General features: G+C 37.5%; 1 protein-coding gene and 1 long non-coding RNA gene across 5 annotated transcripts; both read left to right on the forward strand.

The window, feature by feature from the left end:
* Window positions 1-1,704: 1,704 nt before the first annotated feature.
* LOC117915395 lies at window positions 1,705-7,264 on the forward strand. 4 transcript variants are annotated; one of them, XM_034830973.1, is made up of 4 exons: window positions 1,705-1,819; window positions 2,321-2,503; window positions 2,615-3,398; window positions 4,475-7,264. In XM_034830973.1, exons 3-4 carry the CDS (start codon window positions 2,630-2,632, stop codon window positions 6,844-6,846), a joined length of 3,141 nt encoding a protein of 1,046 aa, XP_034686864.1. In that variant the 5' UTR covers window positions 1,705-1,819; window positions 2,321-2,503; window positions 2,615-2,629; the 3' UTR covers window positions 6,847-7,264. The 4 variants fall into 4 exon arrangements, with proteins under 4 accessions (XP_034686864.1, XP_034686862.1, XP_034686865.1 ...); XM_034830971.1 differs by having other exon boundaries at window positions 2,321-3,398; XM_034830974.1 differs by having other exon boundaries at window positions 2,321-3,398; window positions 4,514-7,264.
* Window positions 7,265-7,635: 371 nt separating this feature from the next.
* LOC117915396 lies at window positions 7,636-13,899 on the forward strand. The gene is made up of 5 exons (XR_004651380.1): window positions 7,636-9,696; window positions 10,841-10,925; window positions 11,001-11,345; window positions 13,208-13,302; window positions 13,535-13,899. It is a non-coding gene; the product is annotated as an uncharacterized LOC117915396 (long non-coding RNA).
* Window positions 13,900-20,657: the final 6,758 nt, after the last annotated feature.

Here is a 20,657-nt window from a genome sequence, read left to right on the forward strand (position 1 = left end):
CATTCTTCAATTTTTTCCTTTGTTTTTCCTTTTTTTCAAGTCTTCTCCTTAATCGTGATTTTGTTATAAAATAAATAAATTGTGATGTTACAAGAAATTATAATTTTACATTTCCCGTAAAATTATAAGTTACCAATAAATTGTTATACAAAAATCATCCTACGTTAAAAAATAAATAATATATAATGTTACGAAAAATGTTTAAAGTCTTCGATAAATTTTATAAGATTACAAAAGTAGATAAAATCTCGTGACTAATATAGTGATAGAGCAAAAATGTAAGATCCCGAGCAAAACAAAACAAATTTATTTTAGGATATATTTTGTTATCGAAAAATAACAAAGAAAAAAATATATAAAATAAAATAGTTTTCTGATGTTTGGTTTCACCGTAAATTTTCTTTTAAAAAAATTAAATATGATTTAATTTAGTTATAAATTTATATATTTTTTTTCTTTTATCTCTTTCATTTTTTTTATTCTTATTTTTAAGACAATCATCCCGTTAAATCAAGGAAAACTTATAATTTATTTTATAAAATAATATAGGAAATTATAAATGAATTCACAAAAACCTTTTTTTGCATCTGTTCTATTTACACTTTCACCTCAAAAATTAAAATTTATTAATACAATTAAAAAAAAAAAAAAACCCAAAACACCACTTTCATTGTTTTTTCCCAACTATAAATTGAAATTCATTAATATAATTTTAAATTATTAAAATGTTAAAACAACTTTTTAAAATCATTACTAAATAACAGGTTCAAATTATACCATTGATAATACACTTGATTTACTCAATATTGATTAATGTAATACCTCGAGGTTTTAATTTCCATAAAGAATCTTTAAGGGATTTGGATATGAAAAGTTTATTGGTTATAAAATAAAATTATTAATGAATTCTTATAATATTTTATAAATAAACATATGACATGTGATTATTTTAAAAACATCTATACATAAAGTACTTCAACCAAAAAAACACTTAATAAAAACATTGTCATACACATCTAATAATTGAGGTTACTATGAAAATGAATGTGAAGGGAAAAAATAAAAATCGTACTAAGAACGAGATTTATTTTTTATGATAATATATATTTTTTTATTTATTCTCGTTATAACAAAATCAAAATACATTAACGGATGTGAATAAATCAATATCACGTTCTTATCCTCTATTTCAACCTTACACTACGAAATAATATATACAAAAAAAAACATAAATACATTTATGCATTAAAAAGAATAAACCTAAGGAATTATTTGAGAACTATTTTTGAAAACATTTTTTTTGTTATTTTAAAAAAAAAACACGTTTAATAATTATAAATATTTTTTTTCAAAACAAATAATATAAATATTTTTAAAGAATATATTTTAATTATTTTTTATAATTATTTTAGAAAACAATTATACATGCATGCAAAATGAGTAATATAAATGTAAAAGATATAAAATTATTTTAAAAATATAAAAAATAATTTAAAAACATTTAAAGTTTTTAATAAAAATTTTATTTTATAAAATATTAAAAAATAAAATTTAAAAAATGTTTTTTAGAACCGAATTCGAAACATTATATAGTTAACAAATATTTTCTTTATATTTATATTTTTATTACAGCGGAGAGCCAGGTAAGTATCAAACAATCGCCAAGGAAGTGTCATTATTCATTACCATGGCCCAAGCCGCCAAAGTTCCGTTTATAGTCGCCAGTTACCCGCCCAATCTGTACTCTCTCTCCAAAATCTCTCTCTAGGGTTTTGAGTATGGAAGGGGGGGAATGCGGAGTTTCGGACCAGCATTAGAGGTACGGCGTTTGGTTTGACGCATTTTCTTCTTCTTACTGTAAATGGTGGGGACTTATGCTGTGCGTTTGGTTGCTGAGAAAATGTATGAAGAAGAAGAAGGAAAATGAGTTTTGTGGCTTATGATTGTTTGTTCTTTGGTTTCTAGAACAATGAGGGAAGTCGAATTAATTAGGCTTGATTGTTTTACTGAGAAACGTGAGAGATGAAGCTTTACCATACGTTTGGCTATTAGAAAATTTGAGAAAAATTTGGGGATAGAAAATAGGGAGGAAAAATAGAATGAAGGAAAATAAGAAATAGATTTAAAGTTAATAAATTATGATTATATCCTTCAAACTTGATTATATTTTACTTTTCTTTCATAATTTCCCTTGTAAATCCAATATGGGAAAAAAATAATTTTCTTTTAACATTTTTTCCTTTTCTCAAAATTTTCTTAGCTGTGTGTTTTTTAATTTTAATTTTAATTTAATTTATTTTTCTTTGCATTCTCTTGGCAGCCAAACAGAGGATTCGGGGTGATTCCTCTGAGGAACTTGGATTAGTGGATAAAACGGTTTATTGGTGGCTTAATGGAGTGTACGACGTTGAACTCAATGAATTGAGAAATGTGTTCATGAAGATGGGTTCTAAGGCAACTAGGGTTCCTTTGGAGGGTGGAGCTGGAGCTAGGATTTCAGAAGGTGGGGTCTTGGGTGTATTTAAGAGCGGAAAACATTAATAATTTTCTAGTGTTATCAGATTGATTCTGCACAAATTGATTCAGTTGTTAATGCTGCTAATTTGTTTCTCAGTATGTATAATGATGAATGTGCTTACTAAAAACTAGAAGGGCGTTGGGTTCTGATTCTTTGCACTACACAGTAGATGAAGGCAGTAATACAAAAATGGTCAATGTGTTGAAAAAAGTCACGATGAAGACACTGGGAAGTGGGTATGAAGTGGGAGACATGGTGTGGGGAAAGGTGAAATCACATCCTTGGTGGCCAGGGCAGATACTTGATGAAGGTTTTGCAGAGCCCGCTGCACGGAGGACAAAGCGAGAGGGTCATGTATTGGTTTCTTTTTATGGTGATGATAGCTATGGATGGTTCGATCCTGTGGAGCTTGTCCCATTTGATTCTCACTATGCTGAGAAATCTAAGCAAACAAATGCTGATGCTTTTGTGAGTTCCGTTGAAGAGGCTGTGAATGAGGCCGCTCGAAGAGCAGCGCTTGGATTGGTGTGTAATTGTTGCAACCCTAACAGTTTTTTATCTTCTTCTGTTGAAGGATTTTTTTCGGTTCATGTGAATGGGTATGAACATCAGGGGTTGTACTCAGCAGAACAAATTAAAAGGGCAAGAGATGGGTTTCGACCTGTTGAGATGCATTCTTTTGTGCTGGAGATAGCCATGATGCCATTTAGCAATGCTGAAAGAAGCATTGATTGCATCAAGAATGCATCTACTGTTCTTGCTTATAGGAAGGCAGTGTTTAAGGAGATTGATGAACCATACCTCCAAGCATTGGGGGTTCCAGAACATTCTGGCCATTTAACTAAGGTTTTAGGTCAGCAGGAAAAAGTGTTATCTCAAGGTATTGCTAGTTTTGTTTTCCCTAGTTTTTATTTTATTTTATTTTTATTTTTATTAATTTAATTTTTATTTTTTTTGAATAATTATATGTTCTTCAGTTTTCCAATATTTCATCCCTGTGCAAAATTTTGGAGGCGGTGAAGATCCTAACTAAAGATTGATCAAGTAGCTCCTGTGAAATTTAGATTTAAATAAGTTTGACATTTTCAGGCGATGTTGTCAACTTGAGTCCTGACTTGGTATTTAGGATTTAAAACATTTTTGTGCTTGTTATTATTCTAAAACTATTTTTTCAGGATAACCTGAAATGAGTTTATTTTAATTTACCATCTTTTCTTTTATTGTTGTTATGTATCAAATCTCTTTTTGCACTGTATTATGTTATTTGTTACAATTTCCAAAAGAAGCTGCCCAAATGCCTTATAGTATTCTTCTGAGCAAATATGATCTGCCAAACTTTAGGTGGATGCCTTACATATTGCAGTTTGGAGAATGCTATTCATTGTATATTTGGAGGTGGTGGGCATCTCAGACTTGGGGTAAACTGTCTCTTTGTAACATGCAGCACGTAAACTTCTAAAAATACTACTGATTACCGAGAGAAAAAAAAAAGAAAAAATTCAAATTGCAACCCGATTTTTATGAAAAGCTTGTAAAAGATTTTCTTAACTCAGTTATCATTGGATCATCTATACATTTTGTATCGTACATGTTTTCAAGTTTGCACCGCATCATCCCCAAAGAATGAGAGGATGGACATGATAGTAACAGTGTAGGAAGTTTGCATAATTTGATACTCTTTTACGAGGTGGCCATGTGTATATCCCCAATTTGTCTACGTCCCATTTTACTTAAAATTTCAAGCCCAACTTTGTCCATGTGGGTCCACACCCTGCTTTTAGTTTTCCCAAACCTTTTTCATCAGGGTATTGGCTTGGGTCCTTGGGTAAAATTTGTATGGTTTATATCTTCATGTCTGTCTGTGATTAAGGATATCACTTTGATTTTTTGTTGATTAAAGCACTTAACATTACTTCTTTCCCATGCTGTGGATTTATTTATTTACTTTTAATATAGCTCCCTTCGGCAAGTCACTCAAGGCTGCTGATACTCTAGGTGAAAGAAACGGCTCTGCAGGGCCTATAAATATCAGTGACCAACAGAAGAAATGCTACTCTCTTGTCAAACAGATAGATGAATCAGATGTATCAGAAGTCAACTTTAGCCTAGAGCAACAAAGGTCCTTTCTTCCATCTGTGTCTGAAGAGGGAGTGACAGCATTAGTAGATGGAGATTATGTCTTGCAGAGAAGTTCACCTATTTCTGTTAAATCCAAGTATCCTGGGATGCAGGATAGAATTGTTGCTGTTGGCAGTCAAAGTACAATTCCTAGTCTAGGTATTACTGGTAAAGAGGTTATAGCTGTAGACAAGCAGCCACTACTTGCAAATGATAGCTCAGCTGACGCCCAGGTGAACATGACTGAAGTTGTTTTGCCTGCTGAAGTTTATGGATTTGATTTGTCCAGGATGTCAGAATCCTATGGTCTAAAGTTTCAAAGGAAAGCTGAAGTGATGGATGACTATAAACTGGATGCTGCAGAATCTTTGGATGGTTCTCAAAGCTTTCAGCAACCTCACTCATCATTATCAGAAACAGATGAAAATAGTCTTGCATTGGATAGCTTGCAGTTGGCTGGTGGATTACCACCTCCTTATAAAGTTCTTGTTACGAGTAGTATTGTCTTGGAAGGTAAGTCAATGATTGTTAATCAATCTGTTATGGGGAAGAAAAAGAAGAAGGAGTTTTCCACAGAAGCAGGCCTGGTATATCCACTAAAACGTCGTAAAACTGTAAAAACTAAAGCATTAGTGACAATTTTTTCTGAAAAATCCAGCTTAGCTGGTTTGGGTCACAGTAATGACTCACAGATTGATCAACAGGGAAAGGACAATGCAGTTACCACTACCATTTCATCTGATTCTGGGGTTGCTAAGCCAATGGCCTATCTGAGAAATACTGAAATCAACCTTCCTCAACTACTCCATGATCTGCTAGCTCTTGCCTGTGATCTTTTTCATGGTTCTGAACAGAATACTCTTGCAAATGTGCAGCAGTTCTTCTTGCCACTGAGATCCATCATTTGTCAGAAAAGCTCGCCCCAGGTCCATCCAACTGAGGTTAAATCAGTTGAAGTTCGAACCACTATATCTCCTTCCACTGCTATGGCTGCTGAGAGGCTTCCTTGTGTGAATGCTATGGACCAATTGTATACTTCAAAACCAACACCAAGGAAAAAACAGTTCAAACCTGAAGATCATGGAGAGGCTGGTCAAAATGGTAGCATCGCTGGTTCTGGGGAGGAGTTGTCTACAAAGGGGTTTAAAAGACTGAGTAAGCTGGAGTCATTAGATGTGGTCAAGAAATCTGGTCACCAGAAGCCTCTGGAGGTCCAGGGAAGCAATCCCCAGGAGATGAGTACAATGGTTCCAACAAAGCCAATGAATAACAGGAAGCTAGGAGCTCGAATCAGGGCTGCTGAATGTATAATGGATCAGAAGGTGTTGAGTATGAAAGTTCCAAAGCGAATAAATGATTTGAAGCTAGAAGCTCAGGTTGGGACTGCTGAACCTACAATGTTAATGATGAAATTCCCTCCTAAAACAACATTACCCTCAATTCCTGAGCTGAAAGCAAGATTTGCACGCTTTGGGCCTCTGGATCACTCTGCCACACGTGTATTTTGGAGCTCCTCAATGTGTCAGGTTGTGTTCAAACACAAACGTGATGCCCAGGCAGCATATAGTTTCGCCATGCGGAACAGTTCCCTTTTTGGCAATATGAAGGTTGATTATCACTTGAAAGTCATTGAAGCATCGGCTCCTCAATTACCTGAATCAATCAACTTGATTGTGGAGAAAACAGCTAATGGGGTTCTAAATTTGAATTCCGTAGGAGCAGGCAAACCTACTGGGTGTTCTCTCCGTCCAAGGGCCCAGCTCAAGTCATGTCTGATGAGCCCACTGGGTGCTGCATTAGCATCCACCACAGGTGTTCCAATTGAGAATCCTCCTGTCAAATTTATGCTAGGTGGGGAAAAATGTGCTACGGAAGAGCCAGTAGTAGCTAGTAATAGAAACATCAACAACTCCACTAATTTCAATATTAAGAACTTCAACTTCCAACAGGTCTTTACTCCACCTATGCTTCCTCTCATTTCCCATTCCTTCCAGATTCCAAATGTGCAAGAGAAAAGTGAAGTTGGTCCTTTTGACAAAGCTCCTAATGTGCGGCAATATGGCCAACCTGATGCAACAAATAATGTTCACACCTCCACTGCACACCTAATAGACTTCTTTCATAGGATGTTAAATGTTTTGAAGAGGTGTGAAGACATTGTTGGTCGAATTAAGTCACAAGGATATAACACCTACCAGCCTCTCCGATGAGGAACAGTGAGACTCACAGCTTGTCATCTGCAATCACTTTTGGTGGTCAATGCAAGAATATGAACTCTGCAAACACAAAGCTAAGACCTGTTTGGGCCATGGAACTTCATAGAGGAGTTAAAAGTGTAAAAAAGTTAAAGATAGACAGAGGACACGGGTATGTCGTTCTGTTTTCTGGGTAGGCTGGCACATGTCCACTACCCTATAAACATGTATGAACATTTGTATTCTGCCTTTAAGCTTGTGGAGAAATCTGATACCAAAAAAAAAAAAAAATTGCTCTGCATTTGGGTTTTGGTTGGTTGTTGTAGTCAATGTCCTGTGATCATTATGTGTGGAGTTAAGGGGTTTAAGTTGTCCAATGGGTCAGCTCTATTTGAATGAACAATGTGAAATGATTCCAGGTTCCGGCATCCAATGAGGGTCTAAAATGACAAAATCTAGTGTAGTTGAATCTTGAATAAGGGCCATACATAGAACTGAAAAACTGGTGTGGTATTTATTACATGAGTCTGCCTGTCATTTTCCTCTTCTTGAGATCCTTTCATTTGGTTGCTCAATGGGACTAGAGGAGCATGAGGGCTTTTTTTTTTTTTTTGGTCACTTTCTGTTTTCTTTTTACATTTTCCTACTGGTGACTAAAAGAAGTGTTGAGCCATCCTACCCTATGTTTAGGTTGGGAACTGGGTAGAGCAATTTTTTTTTCTCTCTCTAGGGTAAAGAATGGAAGAAGGGCACCCCATTGCTATCCCTAAGCATTACCATGTGTTTGTGTGCTTAAATTGTGGGGCACATTATATCCAATGCACAGGGTTGCATATGAATATCATGTACTATCATGTGTGCCATATGTGATATCTTGTGTATTTAGTGTAAAATAAACTGAGTAGTATGCATGTGTTACTTATTGATGAAATTTTCTTGTAACATGCTTATATGTATTAGTAAGATTTGATAGAATTTAAACAAGTAGGATGGTTTAGGAATAAATTGTAGAACTTGACTTGGGTTTGCCTTGGGTGGGGTATTGGACTACCTTGATCCCATCCCATTTTCTGTATATTGTAATTCTATTTTAGTACTCTATTTTCATGAATAATTTTAACTATTCATCATATATAAATACTTAAATTCCCAATCCCACTCTAAATTTAATAGTCTTTCTTGTTCTTATCATAGTAGTGTTTGCTACCTACTCAAGTATAATACATAGCTTTATGATCTTCTTTGCTTTCCAATTGTAGCTCCAACTACACCATTATTTTTTGAGTTCCCACTGCTGTAAACTGGCTTTCATGTGGAACGAGATTATGATTGAAGTTCTTTTTTCTTCTCTTTCTTCTTTTTCCACATGGTTTCCTTATTTTGTTGATGAGAAAATCTGAAAATCTAATGTAGTAACATTTTATGCCTTTTCATGCTCACATAAAATTTGGTGCAATGTTATTTTGTGCTCTCTCCCAAACTTTTCCATGCAGAAAAAGGTAGTATAATAATATGTTGTGTCACACATTTCCATTATTCCCTTATTTAGTTGATCAGAAATTTTAGTACAACAACATGTGTTTTTTTCCATGCTGTGTTTTCTTATTTAATTGGTGAGAGATTTAATATAATTTATGCTGTGCTTTTTTCACACACACAATGTACAATAATTTGTTTTGCAATCTTACCCCATACAAACCCACTTGAGTGCATGTGTACACACACACACACAAACACACATATGTGCACATGCACGCATGTAGCAATGTACATGGTTTGGTGGAGGGAGTGGTGTAGGTTATTTTATTTATATTTATTTATTTTTCTCTTTGATAGAAATATTGGTTCATTGGCAAGAAAAAAGTATCCTATGGTCATCTCTAGCTTTATGATGCACACTGTGTGTCATTAATGATACATATTATTAGAAAGTGTTGCCTAAATTAAAATTTATAGTGGTAGTACAAGTGAATATGTTATCCTATGGTGCATATGTTAGAGATACATCTTACGTATGATCATGTTCTTATTTCTTATCTATAAAAGTTGGTAAATATTTTTATCGTTTCGGTTTTTTCTAGACATTTTAATAGTAACTACCATTTATCCATTTTATGTTCTTAGTGATTTAATTTTGTTTAACTTTCATGCCCTAATATTGAGGATTAAATATTATTTGTATTTTATCTTTCTTACCTCACAAATAGAACTATTGAAGCATAAGGGAAGTACTTTCCTTGATTGTATCACAGTTGACCAGTGTCTTCCAGCATGAGCAAGTACAATATCATACACAATGAAGAGATTCAACATTATTTGTATCATTACCATGGGCAAGTTGCTTTTATAGTCACCACTTGCTCAATTTGTTGCCTCCGTAAAATCTATCTCTAGGGTTTTGAGCGGGGGATTGGGGATGTCGCATTTCAGACCAGTACTAAAGGTATGGCTTTTGGTTTGAAATATTTTCTTCGTCTTATAAATGGTGGTAACTTATGCTGTGTATTTGGTTTCTTGAAAAATGGGAGGACTCAAATTAATTAGGCTTAATTGTTACTGAAAAATCTAAGAGGTGAACCTTGAGATTCATCTTATATATCTGAGAAATATTTTTCGGCAAAACAAATGTGAAACGGCCCCAAACTTGATATTTTACTGATTTTGTTTTCTCTGGGGTTGAATCTTCTAAGGAACTTGGTTTTAGTGGATAAAATGGTTAATTGGTGGCTTTAAGGGATCATTTGATGTTCAACGCAATGAATTGAGAAATATGATCATGACCTGTTTGGGCCCTGGATATTCATGTGGAAAGAGCACAGTTGATACTTGAAGAAAAGGTTAAAGGCACACAGACAAAGGATGCTGGTACGTTGATCTGTTTTCTAGGTAGTCCCACATGTGTCAACTAGCCTATATACACACAAAAACTTTTTTTTTTTTTTTTGATAACCGTGGATGTCCGGGCCAGCTTACGCGCACCTCGACTAATCCCACGGAGCCCTGAAGTTAACGACCGGGTAAACCTCCAGTGGCCCTGAGGGGACTCGAACTGGTGACTATTGGGGAGCAAACCCAAGGCCGGACCAACTGAGCTACCCCTCAGGGTTACACACAAGAAAAACTTGCTTTGCTTTAGTCAATGTCTTGTATCATTTGATCAAGGTGGGACATAATTGAGGCATGACATGGTGCATGGAGTTAAGGGGTTTGAGTCATCCAATGGGCCAATGCAATTTGAATAATCAATGTGAAACACTGGAATCCTGGTTTCAGTGCAATGAGGGGTCTAAAATAACTGATCCTGGCATAGTTGAATCTTGAATGGGGCCATAGTAAGATTGAAGGACTGGTGTGATGTTAATTAGAAGAGCTTACCTGCCTTGAAGGTACATTAAGGAGTGAGCCAACATCCTTGTTTCTCATGCAAGATAGTATCCTTGTAACCTGCACTCTCTCCTTTTTCTTTTTCATCATTTTAAATCTCAAAGAAAATGCTTTGATGCATTACCATCCCTAGCATGACCATGCACACATTACATCCCATGCACACACGTTATATCCCATGCATAGGTGGCCATGTGATTATCTTGCACTATCATGTGAGAAGTCATTCATACTTTGTATGTGATAAAGCAAGTGGTGTGGGTGCTTTATCTAAGGATGAGATTTTATTTTCAATTTTTCTGGTACCCCCCACATTGTATCTATTAAAGTGTTTTGGTAGATTTTAAATAAGTCAGATGTGTTTGAGAGTAAATTATAGAACTTGATTTGGGCTTGCTCTAGGTCTAGTGCTGGATTGCCTCATTCCCCCTCAAATCAGAATATCATAGCCTTGCCTGGTCTCTTGTTTTCATGAATAATTACAGCTATGTCATAATGTATATTAACTTGAACCCCCAAATTACCCTAAATCTAGTAGTCTGTTTTTCTCATTCCCATTATTGTCCTTGTTGCCTAAAATCTCGTGCTTAACCTAATCATCTTATTTCTTTTACCTTTGTTACAGTGACTATTGTTGTTGATGCCATAGTACTCTGAACAATCCATTATTCATGGAATGGTGCTATCACCAAGACAACCATTTGGATGAGGTAAGTTTAAATAGATATTTAACTATTTTTTTATTTCAGCTTTTCTTATATAGTTTTTTTTTTTTCATTGTTTAGGGATGTAAACGAGTTTGGGGAAGCCATTTTCAGGCTAGGGGTGGGTTTGGGGAGGTTTTTGAAATCCAGACTGAGTTTGACCCAAGGTTAAGATTTTATGTTGGCATGCCTCTCCCTGTTTATATTTTTAATGTCATTTGTACCACCTTCTATGGATTTCAAAATGTTCCAATATGAACACCCTAAAGATCAATTTTCTCTTCTCCATTCTCCACTCCTTTTGCCTCCTAACCCAGCAAACCTAACTTCAACTCAGCCTCACTCAGCATGTGACCATGTGGATACTCTTGGGTGTCTTTGTCAACATCTTTTCTAGTATTAACTCTGTCATCATCTTGAATCCTCGTGAGTACTCTCTTTTTGAATCTTCATGTTATGTTGCTTATGGATTGGTCTTTGTTTTGTTTATTTATTTATTTTATTATTATTATTATTTATTTTTTGATTTCCTGCATCAACTCAACCTCAATCTCTTTTTTCCCCCTTTTCTAATTCCATAATGGGTGAATTTTCATTTTAGACATTTTGGAGCATCTGTTTTTGCAATTGCAATTTGATAAATTTGCTGAGAACGTACCTGCAGGATCTGAACTGGGGGTGGAAAATCCTTCATAGTGGAGGTGGGGCTGGGATTATTGACTACACCATACATAATCCACCCCCTAGACATCCCTATCCTTGTTTGGTTGCTGAAAAAATTTAGTATAATGTTCTTGGTATTATCATTTTTCTATTCTTGAGATCCTTTCATTTGGTTGCTCGGTGGGATAAAAGAGGAGCACGAGTTTTATTTTTATTTATTACATTTTTCTGTTGGTGACTAAAAGAAGTGTTATTCACCCTTTAGGTTGGGAGTAGGGTAGAGCATTTTTCTCCATGCTCAAGAATTTGAGAAAGACATCCCATTGCTATCCGTAGCATTACAGTGCGAATTATGTGCTTAAATGGTAAGCCCACCATATCCAACGCATGGGTGGACATGGGATTACCATGTCCTATTATGCATGTCATAATTGACATCTTATATATTTAATGTATAATAAAGTGAGTGGTATGCATGTTTTTACCTAATGATAATTTTTTTTTTTTTTTCTGATTTTTCCCATGACCTTCCTATCTATATTAGTGAGATTCAATAGAGTTTAAACAAGCAGGGTGGGAAAGTGGGTAATAGAATAATTGCAGAACTTGACTTGGGGTATTGGACTATCTCATTCCCATCTTACATTTGTACATTATAATTTTATTTTAACACTCGTTATTTATGTGAAAATACCTGTCATTATATATACAAATTATTTGTTCCAAAAGGACAAATGGTCCCTATTTTGTAAAATAACTGGCACTTTTTGAAAATTATAAATATAAATATAACCTCATTAGATATTAATACCTGCCTTTTTTTTTCTTTTCAAAAAGTGTTTTGGTATGAGATGGGTATAGAAACAATTGATGAAAGGTGGTTTTGTCTAAAAAATTGTCATATTTCATGTTTCAAGAAGGTGGAGGTTATTTTTTTGAATAAAGAATTATTTTATCCCTTTTAATCAACTAACCATTATATATTAATTCATAAACTCCCAAAACTTACAGTACATTGAAGCTTTTTTTTTTTTTTTCCCCCTTTCCATTACAGTTTTTGGCTTTTTGCTACCTACTCAAATATAAACCTTAGCTTAATTATCTTCTTTGCTTTCCCATTATTACTGTAGCTCTGCTATCATTTGTTGATTTCCCACTGCTGTAAAATGTCATCGATTATTTTTGCATGGTTACCTTCTTTAGTTGACGAACTGACTTGGTATAATTTCATATTTTGCTTTCACACACACACACTTATAATATAATAATACAAGTTTCCATAAACACACTTTTGCATGCAGAAAATTTCATATAACAGTATGTTGTAACCAATGTTTTCAGACTGGGACTGGTGATTGAATCAGAGAAATTGTCAGGTTAGGCGTCTCTGATTGAGACCTTTGGTTCAATCTTGGTTGAGCAATGATGTTAGCATGACATCATAACCTGTAATTTATATTTTACTAAAATTTAAAGTAATTATAAAAAGTTAAATATAAATAATATAATTTATATATTGCAAAAGCATTTTTGATTTCCCTTCATTGTTTCTTGTTAAAAATCAAAGCAGTCTCTCTCTTCATCTCCATTCTCAAGCCTCAATCTCTGCTCCACTCTCTGTCTAGACCTTTTCAGATGGCTGGCCCTAAGCAGAGGAAAGGGTTGGAGCTAAGACCAGCTCTCTGAAGTGGGCCACAGATGGCAGTGCTTTTACTTGATGGTATGCATTTTATCTCTGTTTGGTTCTTGGGAAAGTTGAGAAAAGTCCTGGGAAATGGAAGTTCTTTTTATTTCTGTTGACACTTTTTATTTTTTATCCTTTGTGGGGTGTTTACTGGTGAGATTATTTGGTTGATGGGAAATTGGAGTGTCCTTCCTCTTTCAGAAAACAGTGAGAGGGTTTTTGTTGATTTTTTCTTGATTTTGGTTCTAAATGGGGATTTTTATTGTAGAGTGAAAATTGCAATAAAGATGAAGGCTTATTGGAGATGAGATCAAAATGGCAAGGTTTCAGTGTTTCACGATGATGGTGACATCTCCACAATCTACACTCCAGATTCCACACATCATGAAACTGGGAATGGGGATTTCTGAAATTGGGTAGAGCAACAAGGCATTGTTTACTTCAAAATGATGTCATTGTAAAGTTCATATATAATGAATGGACCAGATGGTTTTCCTAAAATTGGCTAGTTCATGTGGGTAGGCAGTCCACTTGCCGGGCCTTCCAGTTTTTGACCGATTCAGCCCAAAAATGGGCTGAAGATGATAAATATTTATAAAGTGGCCACCTTGATGGTCCAATTGGATAGTTCAATCCACTTCTAAAAGTATTGTTTGTGACATGCATTTCCCTTGTTTCCTTGTTTAGTTGATAAGAAAATTTAGTATGTTCTACTTTTTTCTACACATTTCTATTGTTTCCTTATTTAATTGATGAGAAAATATAGTCTAATAATATGTTGTGCAACCTCACCCACACACCCATGTAATCACACACATGTGCATACTGACCCCCCTCCTCCCTCCCCCACCCACCCACACACATGCACGCACGTGCACATGCATGTGTGTGTGTAGATATAGAAATGATTTGATAGAGGGGAGGATGCTGGTTCTTTTATTTATATTTATTTAGTTTTTTAAAGACTATTGATTCTTCACCATAAAACCAAATCTAAACTGGTGTAAACCAAATTTCTTTTAAGGGTCAAGATGAGAAATAGGAATCTATTGTCATCTCTGGCTTTGTCATGCTTACTATCATTAATGAGACATATTATTAGACCATGATGCCTAACCTAAAATTTATTGTGGTAATACAAGTGACAATGTTATCCTACAGTGCATATGTTAGAGGTACATCTTATCTATAATCATATTCTTATTTCTATATCTATAAAAAATTTTATCATTTGAATTTTCTCAATAGACATTTTAATTATTACCACTACTCATCCATTCTATTTTCTCAGTAATTTGATTTGTTTAACTTTTATGTCCTAATGTTATAGTATCCTCACTAGAGGTATGACTTTTGGTTTTAACTATTTTCTTCTTTTTATGAATGGTGGGAACTTATGATGTGTGTTTGGCTGCTGGTAAAATGTATGAAAAAGTAGGGAAAATGAAGTTTTGTGGCTTATGATTGTTTGGAAAGACCGGCAGCAGAAGAAAGGGAGGGAAGAAAAGAAAAGACGGAGAAAGGTGCAGTTTTGGGTTCTGATTTTTTGTTCTATAAGGTAGATTAAGGCACTGATGCAAAAATGCCTAATGTTTTGAAGAAATTACGACAAAGATACCAGGATGTGGGTATGAAGTGGGAGAGATGGTGTGGGGAAAGGTGAAATCACATCCTTGGTAGCCAGGGCAGATACTTGATGAAGGTTTTGCAGAGCCTGCTGCACGCAGGACAAAGCGAGAGGGTCAGGTATTGGTTTCTTTTTATGGCGATGATAGCTATGGATTGTTTGACCCTGTGGAACTTATTCCATTTGATTCTCACTATGCTGAGAAATCTAAACAAACTAATGCTGATGCTTTTGTGAGAGCTGTTGAAGAGCTGTGATTGAGGTCACTCGAAGAGCGGCACTTAGGGTTTTGTGTAATTGTTGCACGCTTAATAGCTTTTTGGCTACTGCTATTGAAGGGTTTTATTCAGTTCATGTGAATGGGTATAAACATCGGGGGTTGCATTCTGCAAAGCAAATTGAAAGGGCCAGAGATGAGTTTCAACCTATTAAGATGCATTCTTTTGTACGTGCATTGGCCGTGATGCCAAATAGTAATGCAGAAAGAAGCATTGATTGAATTAAGAATGTGTCTACCATTCTTGCTTATAGGAAGGTTGTTTTTGAGGAGATTGATGAGCCACACTTCCAAGCATTTGGGGTTCAAATATGTTTCTGGGCATTTAATGGGCTCAGGTCAGCAGGAAAAGGTGTCATCTCAAGGTATTGATTATTTATTATTTATTTTATTTTTATAAATTTTAATAATTGCCCTTTTCTTGAGTTTTACAATATTTCTCCTCTCTGCAAAATTTTGGAGGTGGATGAAGTTCCTAACTAAAGATCTGTCAACAAACTCTTGGGAAATTTGGGTTTGAATAAGTTTTGACATTTAGGAAGGGACGTTGTCAACTTGAGTGCTTGCTTACTATTTAGGATTTAAAACATTTTTATGCTCATTATCATACCAACATTAAATGTTCAGGATAATTTTTTTTTTGGGGGTAATAAATTTACTATCTTTTCTTTTATTCTTCTTATGTGGGCACTATCTTGTTTCACAATGTTATGGCGTTTTATTTTATTTTATTTTAAATTACTATCTTTTCTTTTATTGTTCTTATGTTGGCACTGTCTTTACTATTCTTGTTGCACAGTATTATGTTATTTGTTACAGCTTCTAAAAAGAAGCAGCTCATATGGCTTACTGAAGAATTCTTCTTAACTAATATAACCTGCCAAACCATGGGAAGATGGCTTACACATTGCAATTTGGAGAATTCTAATTTATTCAATGTTCTGAGGTGGTGATGGTTGTGACTACAATTGTTCAGGGTATTTGATGGTTTATAGGGAATCAAAGCTGCCCGTTGAGGTCAACTTTGTAGTCGGTATTTGAATTGTGAATTTGCTTAAACATTGACATTCCCAATCTGTAGCTTAGATATCAAGCAATATTAGATTTGTTGTACATTAAGAAAGAAGGAAAGAAATTACTTTCACACATTAAATGCTTTTTTTTTTTTTTTTAAACTTCAATTTGAAATTTAACATCTCAGAATCAGGGTTTGCTGCTATAACATGTTGTATCTAAGTTTCTAAAAGGAGAGTTGGGGGGACAGGGGAGGGAGAGGAAAAAATTCTAATCATAGTTGGGTTTTGATGATAGGTGTCACACCCTCGAAAATCACCTTAGATTTTCCACAAGTGTGCGGTGCTAAGGACCCTTCCTTAGCCAACCTTTCCCTTCCCAACGTTTAGAAGAACAGAGTAGAATACAGAAATCACAAAGCAACAGGAACACACGAGGTTACAGAAAAATCCTTTCCCAACTTGTATTAATCACTCTTACAAGACAAAATTGCTTCTTGAACCAGAGTACAATGCACTCACCCAAGGCATACGAGAAGGAACCCTTTCCCCAACTCTCACCCTCTGTTTCAAGGCTGCAGGAGCCCTATTTAAATGACTCATCTGCAGTTACACATTTGAATTCCCTCAATTCAAATCTTGGAGCCAACTAGGTGATCATGCAACTGGCCAGAACTGCCCTCAACTGCTTGCACAACCACCCACTGTGGATCCGGCCCCTTGAGACACATGGCATCGCTCATTTCACCCGGACGGAAATTCTCCCTCATTCAACCCGGACGAGAATCCCTCATTCCACTCGGACATCTCACATCCGGCGTCGGTCCGCCGACATTCCATCCGGATATCTCTCATCCGGCACCTGTCCGTCGACATTCCATCCGGATATCTCTCATCCGGGAATTCTGTCTGGCCAGCGTTCTACCTTATTTCGAATGTCTCATAGCCGCCATTCTGTTCGGCCGACATCCCACCTTCTCCGGATCTGAATCAAGTGGCTAAGGGGCTGACAATTCACCCCCGCCTGCTGAAGTCGACGCCCTTGTCGACTTAGACTGCCAGTATGCTTGGACCTCCTTCTCAAATTGCCATAAAGTAACATATCTTTCCCATGAAGCTTCGGTTTCTGAAATCCCCTTCCACTGAACCAAGAAATCAGTTCGCCGGTTCTTTCTGCTATATCTCATGGTCCTGTGATCCAAGATTTTCTCTATCTCCCGATCAAATTGTTTCATGACCAAGGGAGGGGCTCGCTTTGTCTGCACCCTCTCTGCATCCAGATCCTCATGGTAAGGCTTCCGAAAGCTTACATGGAAAGTCGGGTGAAGCTTAAGCCTTTCAGGCAGCTTCAACATGTAGGCCACCTGCCCAACTTGTTTGATTACCTCGAACGGTCCGTCATACTTTGGAATTAGACCTCTTTGCCTTGTCTTGTTGCTGATCTTCTTCCAGATCTGAGGAGTCAATTTCAGGAGGACCCTGTCCTCAACCTGAAATTCCAAGGGTCTGCGGTCACGGTCCGCATACTTTTTCATCCGTCTAGCTGCCTTCTTTAGACTGTCCCGGGCTTCATCGAACATCTCCTGCCGGGACTGAGCCAATTTGTATGCTGCTGGATTACTTCCTCCAGCTTTCTGCTTAGCCACCTCCAAAGGCATCCGTGGCTGCACCCCAATAGCTAGCTCAAAGGGACTCATCTCTGTTGCTGAGCTTCTCTGCAAGTTGTAGCACAATTGAGCAGTATCCATTAAGTCCACCCAGTTCTTTTGTGTTGCTGTCACATAGTGCCTGAGGTACTCCTCTAGCAAGGCATTAATTCTCTTCGTCTGTCCATCAGTTTGAGGATGGTTGACTGTTGAGAATTTCAACTCTGAACCCAAGAGTCTGAACAGCTCAACCCAAAACCGGCCTGTGAATCGTGCATCTCGATCACTGACTATGTCCTTAGGCAACCCAAAATGTTTCACCACATTACTGAAAAACAACTTGGCAGCTTCCTCCGCAGGGCAAGCCTCAGGGGCAGGTATAAACACAACATACTTAGAAAATCTATCTACCACTACAAAGACGGATTTGAAATCACGAACCTTTGGGAATCCAGTGATAAAATTCATGGAGATGTTCTCCCAAGGTCTTTCTGGAATGGGAAGGGGCTGCAGCAACCCTGCAGCCTTCTTCCTTTCAGTCTTGTCCATCTGACAGACCAGACATGACTTCACATATGCTTGAACACCCTCACCCATTTTAGGCCAGTAATAGGATCTGGCTAGCAGCGCCAGAGTCCTCTCTTCTCTGGGATGACCTGCCCACTTCGAATCATGGGTTTCCTGCAACAAATCCTTCCTCAGACCGCCTGCAGGGACATACCATCTTCCTCCTTTTGCCACAAGGAGGTCACCCTCTAGCCAATACCTTCTAATCACTCCCTCTTTTACTTGCTGCTTCAGTCTACCATCTGCAGCATCCTGCTCCGCAGCTAGCTTGATCTTCTCATTGAAGTCAGAGATGACTTCAGAGAGGGCCGTGATGTAGGCAATTACCTCCTTCCTACTCAAGGCATCAGCCACAGTGTTATGCCTTCCTGGTCGATGCAGCCACTCGAATTTGAAGTCGGCCAGGAACTCCTGCCATCACGCTTGTCTGGGACTCAGCTTCTTCTGGGTCTTGAAGAAAGTGTTGGCCACATTATCAGTGACCACAGTGAAGATACTTTCCAGCAAGAAATGCCTCCATTGCTGCAAGCAATGCACCACAACAGTCATCTCCTTCTCGTGAGTGGAGTACCTCTGCTCTGCATTATTCAACTTCCTGCTTTCAAACGCCACAGGATGCCCTTCCTGCACCAATACTCCACCCAAGGCTCTATCAAAGGCATCTGTTTGGACTTCAAAGGGTAAGTCCAGGTCTGGCAACCGCAACACAGGCTCAGTGGAGATGGCTTCCTTCAGGCCTTCAAAGGCCATCTGACACTGTATGTTCCAATCCCATGTGTTGTCCTTCTTCAACAGGCCAGTAAGGGGAGACACCATCTTTGAATACCCCTTAATGAACCTTCTGTAGTAGTTGGCCAAGCCAAGGAAGGACTGCAGCTCCGTCACTTTGGTAGGGACTGACCACTCCATAATAGCCTGTACCTTGCCCTTGTCCATCTTGATCAGTCCTGCACTGATCTTATGTCCTAGAAATGTGATCACCTCCTGAGCAAACTCACATTTCTTTGGCTTCACATAAAACCTATTCTCCCTCAATCTCTGAAACACTAATCTCAAGTGTTTCTCATGTTCTGTTAGTGTCTTGCTATAAACAACAATGTCATCTAGATACATTACCACAAAGGCATCCAAATAATCAAATAGAACATCATTCATTAAATTACAGAATGTAACAGGAGCATTTGTCAAGCCAAAAGGCATTACCAAAAACTCGTATGATCTATACCGAGTTACACAAGTAGTCTTCCCTTCATCTTCGGCTGCAATTCGAACCTGCCAATAACCTGATCTCAGGTCCAACTTGGTGAAGTAAGAAGCTTTTGACAATCTGTCAAATAGCTCAGCAGCCAAGGGGATCGGGTACTTGTTTTTTATGGTCATCTTGTTGAGTGCTCTATAGTCCACGCACATGAGGAGAGAGCCATCATGCTTCTTTTGGAAAAGCACTGGTGCACCATATGGGGCCCTTGAGGGCTGGATCAGACCTGCATCCAGCAACTCCTTCAGTTGCTTCCGTAACTCCAGCAACTCTGCAGGAGGCATCCGGTAAGGGGCTTGAGCCGGGGCCTTTGTTCCAGGTAGCAGCTCGATTTTGTGGTCAATGGGTCGCCGAGGTGGCAACTCCTTGGGGAATTCTGCATGCATCACGTCTTTGAACTCTTTAAGATCTTGACCACTGAGTTAGGGACTTCCACAGACTGTCCCTCCTTGATCTCGATCAAGGCTGCAACATAGGTCCCCTGGCCCTTCTTCAATTCTTTCTTCAATTGAATAGCAGACAACATCTCAGGCTGTCCCTTACCACCATCTTTCGTCCTCAAGGCCCTCACGAAGCAAGACTGCTTCTTTTCTAACACCACCAATCCACCAAGATGTGGAATCAAGGCCACCTTGGCCCTTAAGAGGAAGTCTACACCAAAGATCAAATCAAAATCATCCAAAGGTACACTAAGTAAACTACACGTACCCTTCCAGTCACTAATCTGCATAGGGACGTTCTTGGCTACCCCTTGGATCTTTTGGGCTTTGTTGTTGAATGCCTTGATCCGACTGGTGTCCTCCTCCAATTTCAGTCCCAACCTGGTTGCTTCTCTGGTGGCCACGAAATTGTGAGTGGCACCACTGTCCACTAAGGCCTTCATTGGCACACCATTCACCACTGCATGGACATGCATCAGAGACTTCTGGACTAGGGTCTCATCATTGATCACGTTCAGAAGTTGCAGTGAGTTGACTCTTGGAGCAGTTTCCGAGTCATAGTC

Source organism: Vitis riparia, chromosome 5, assembly GCF_004353265.1.
Source record: "Vitis riparia cultivar Riparia Gloire de Montpellier isolate 1030 chromosome 5, EGFV_Vit.rip_1.0, whole genome shotgun sequence".
Taxonomy (NCBI): Eukaryota; Viridiplantae; Streptophyta; class Magnoliopsida; order Vitales; family Vitaceae; genus Vitis; species Vitis riparia.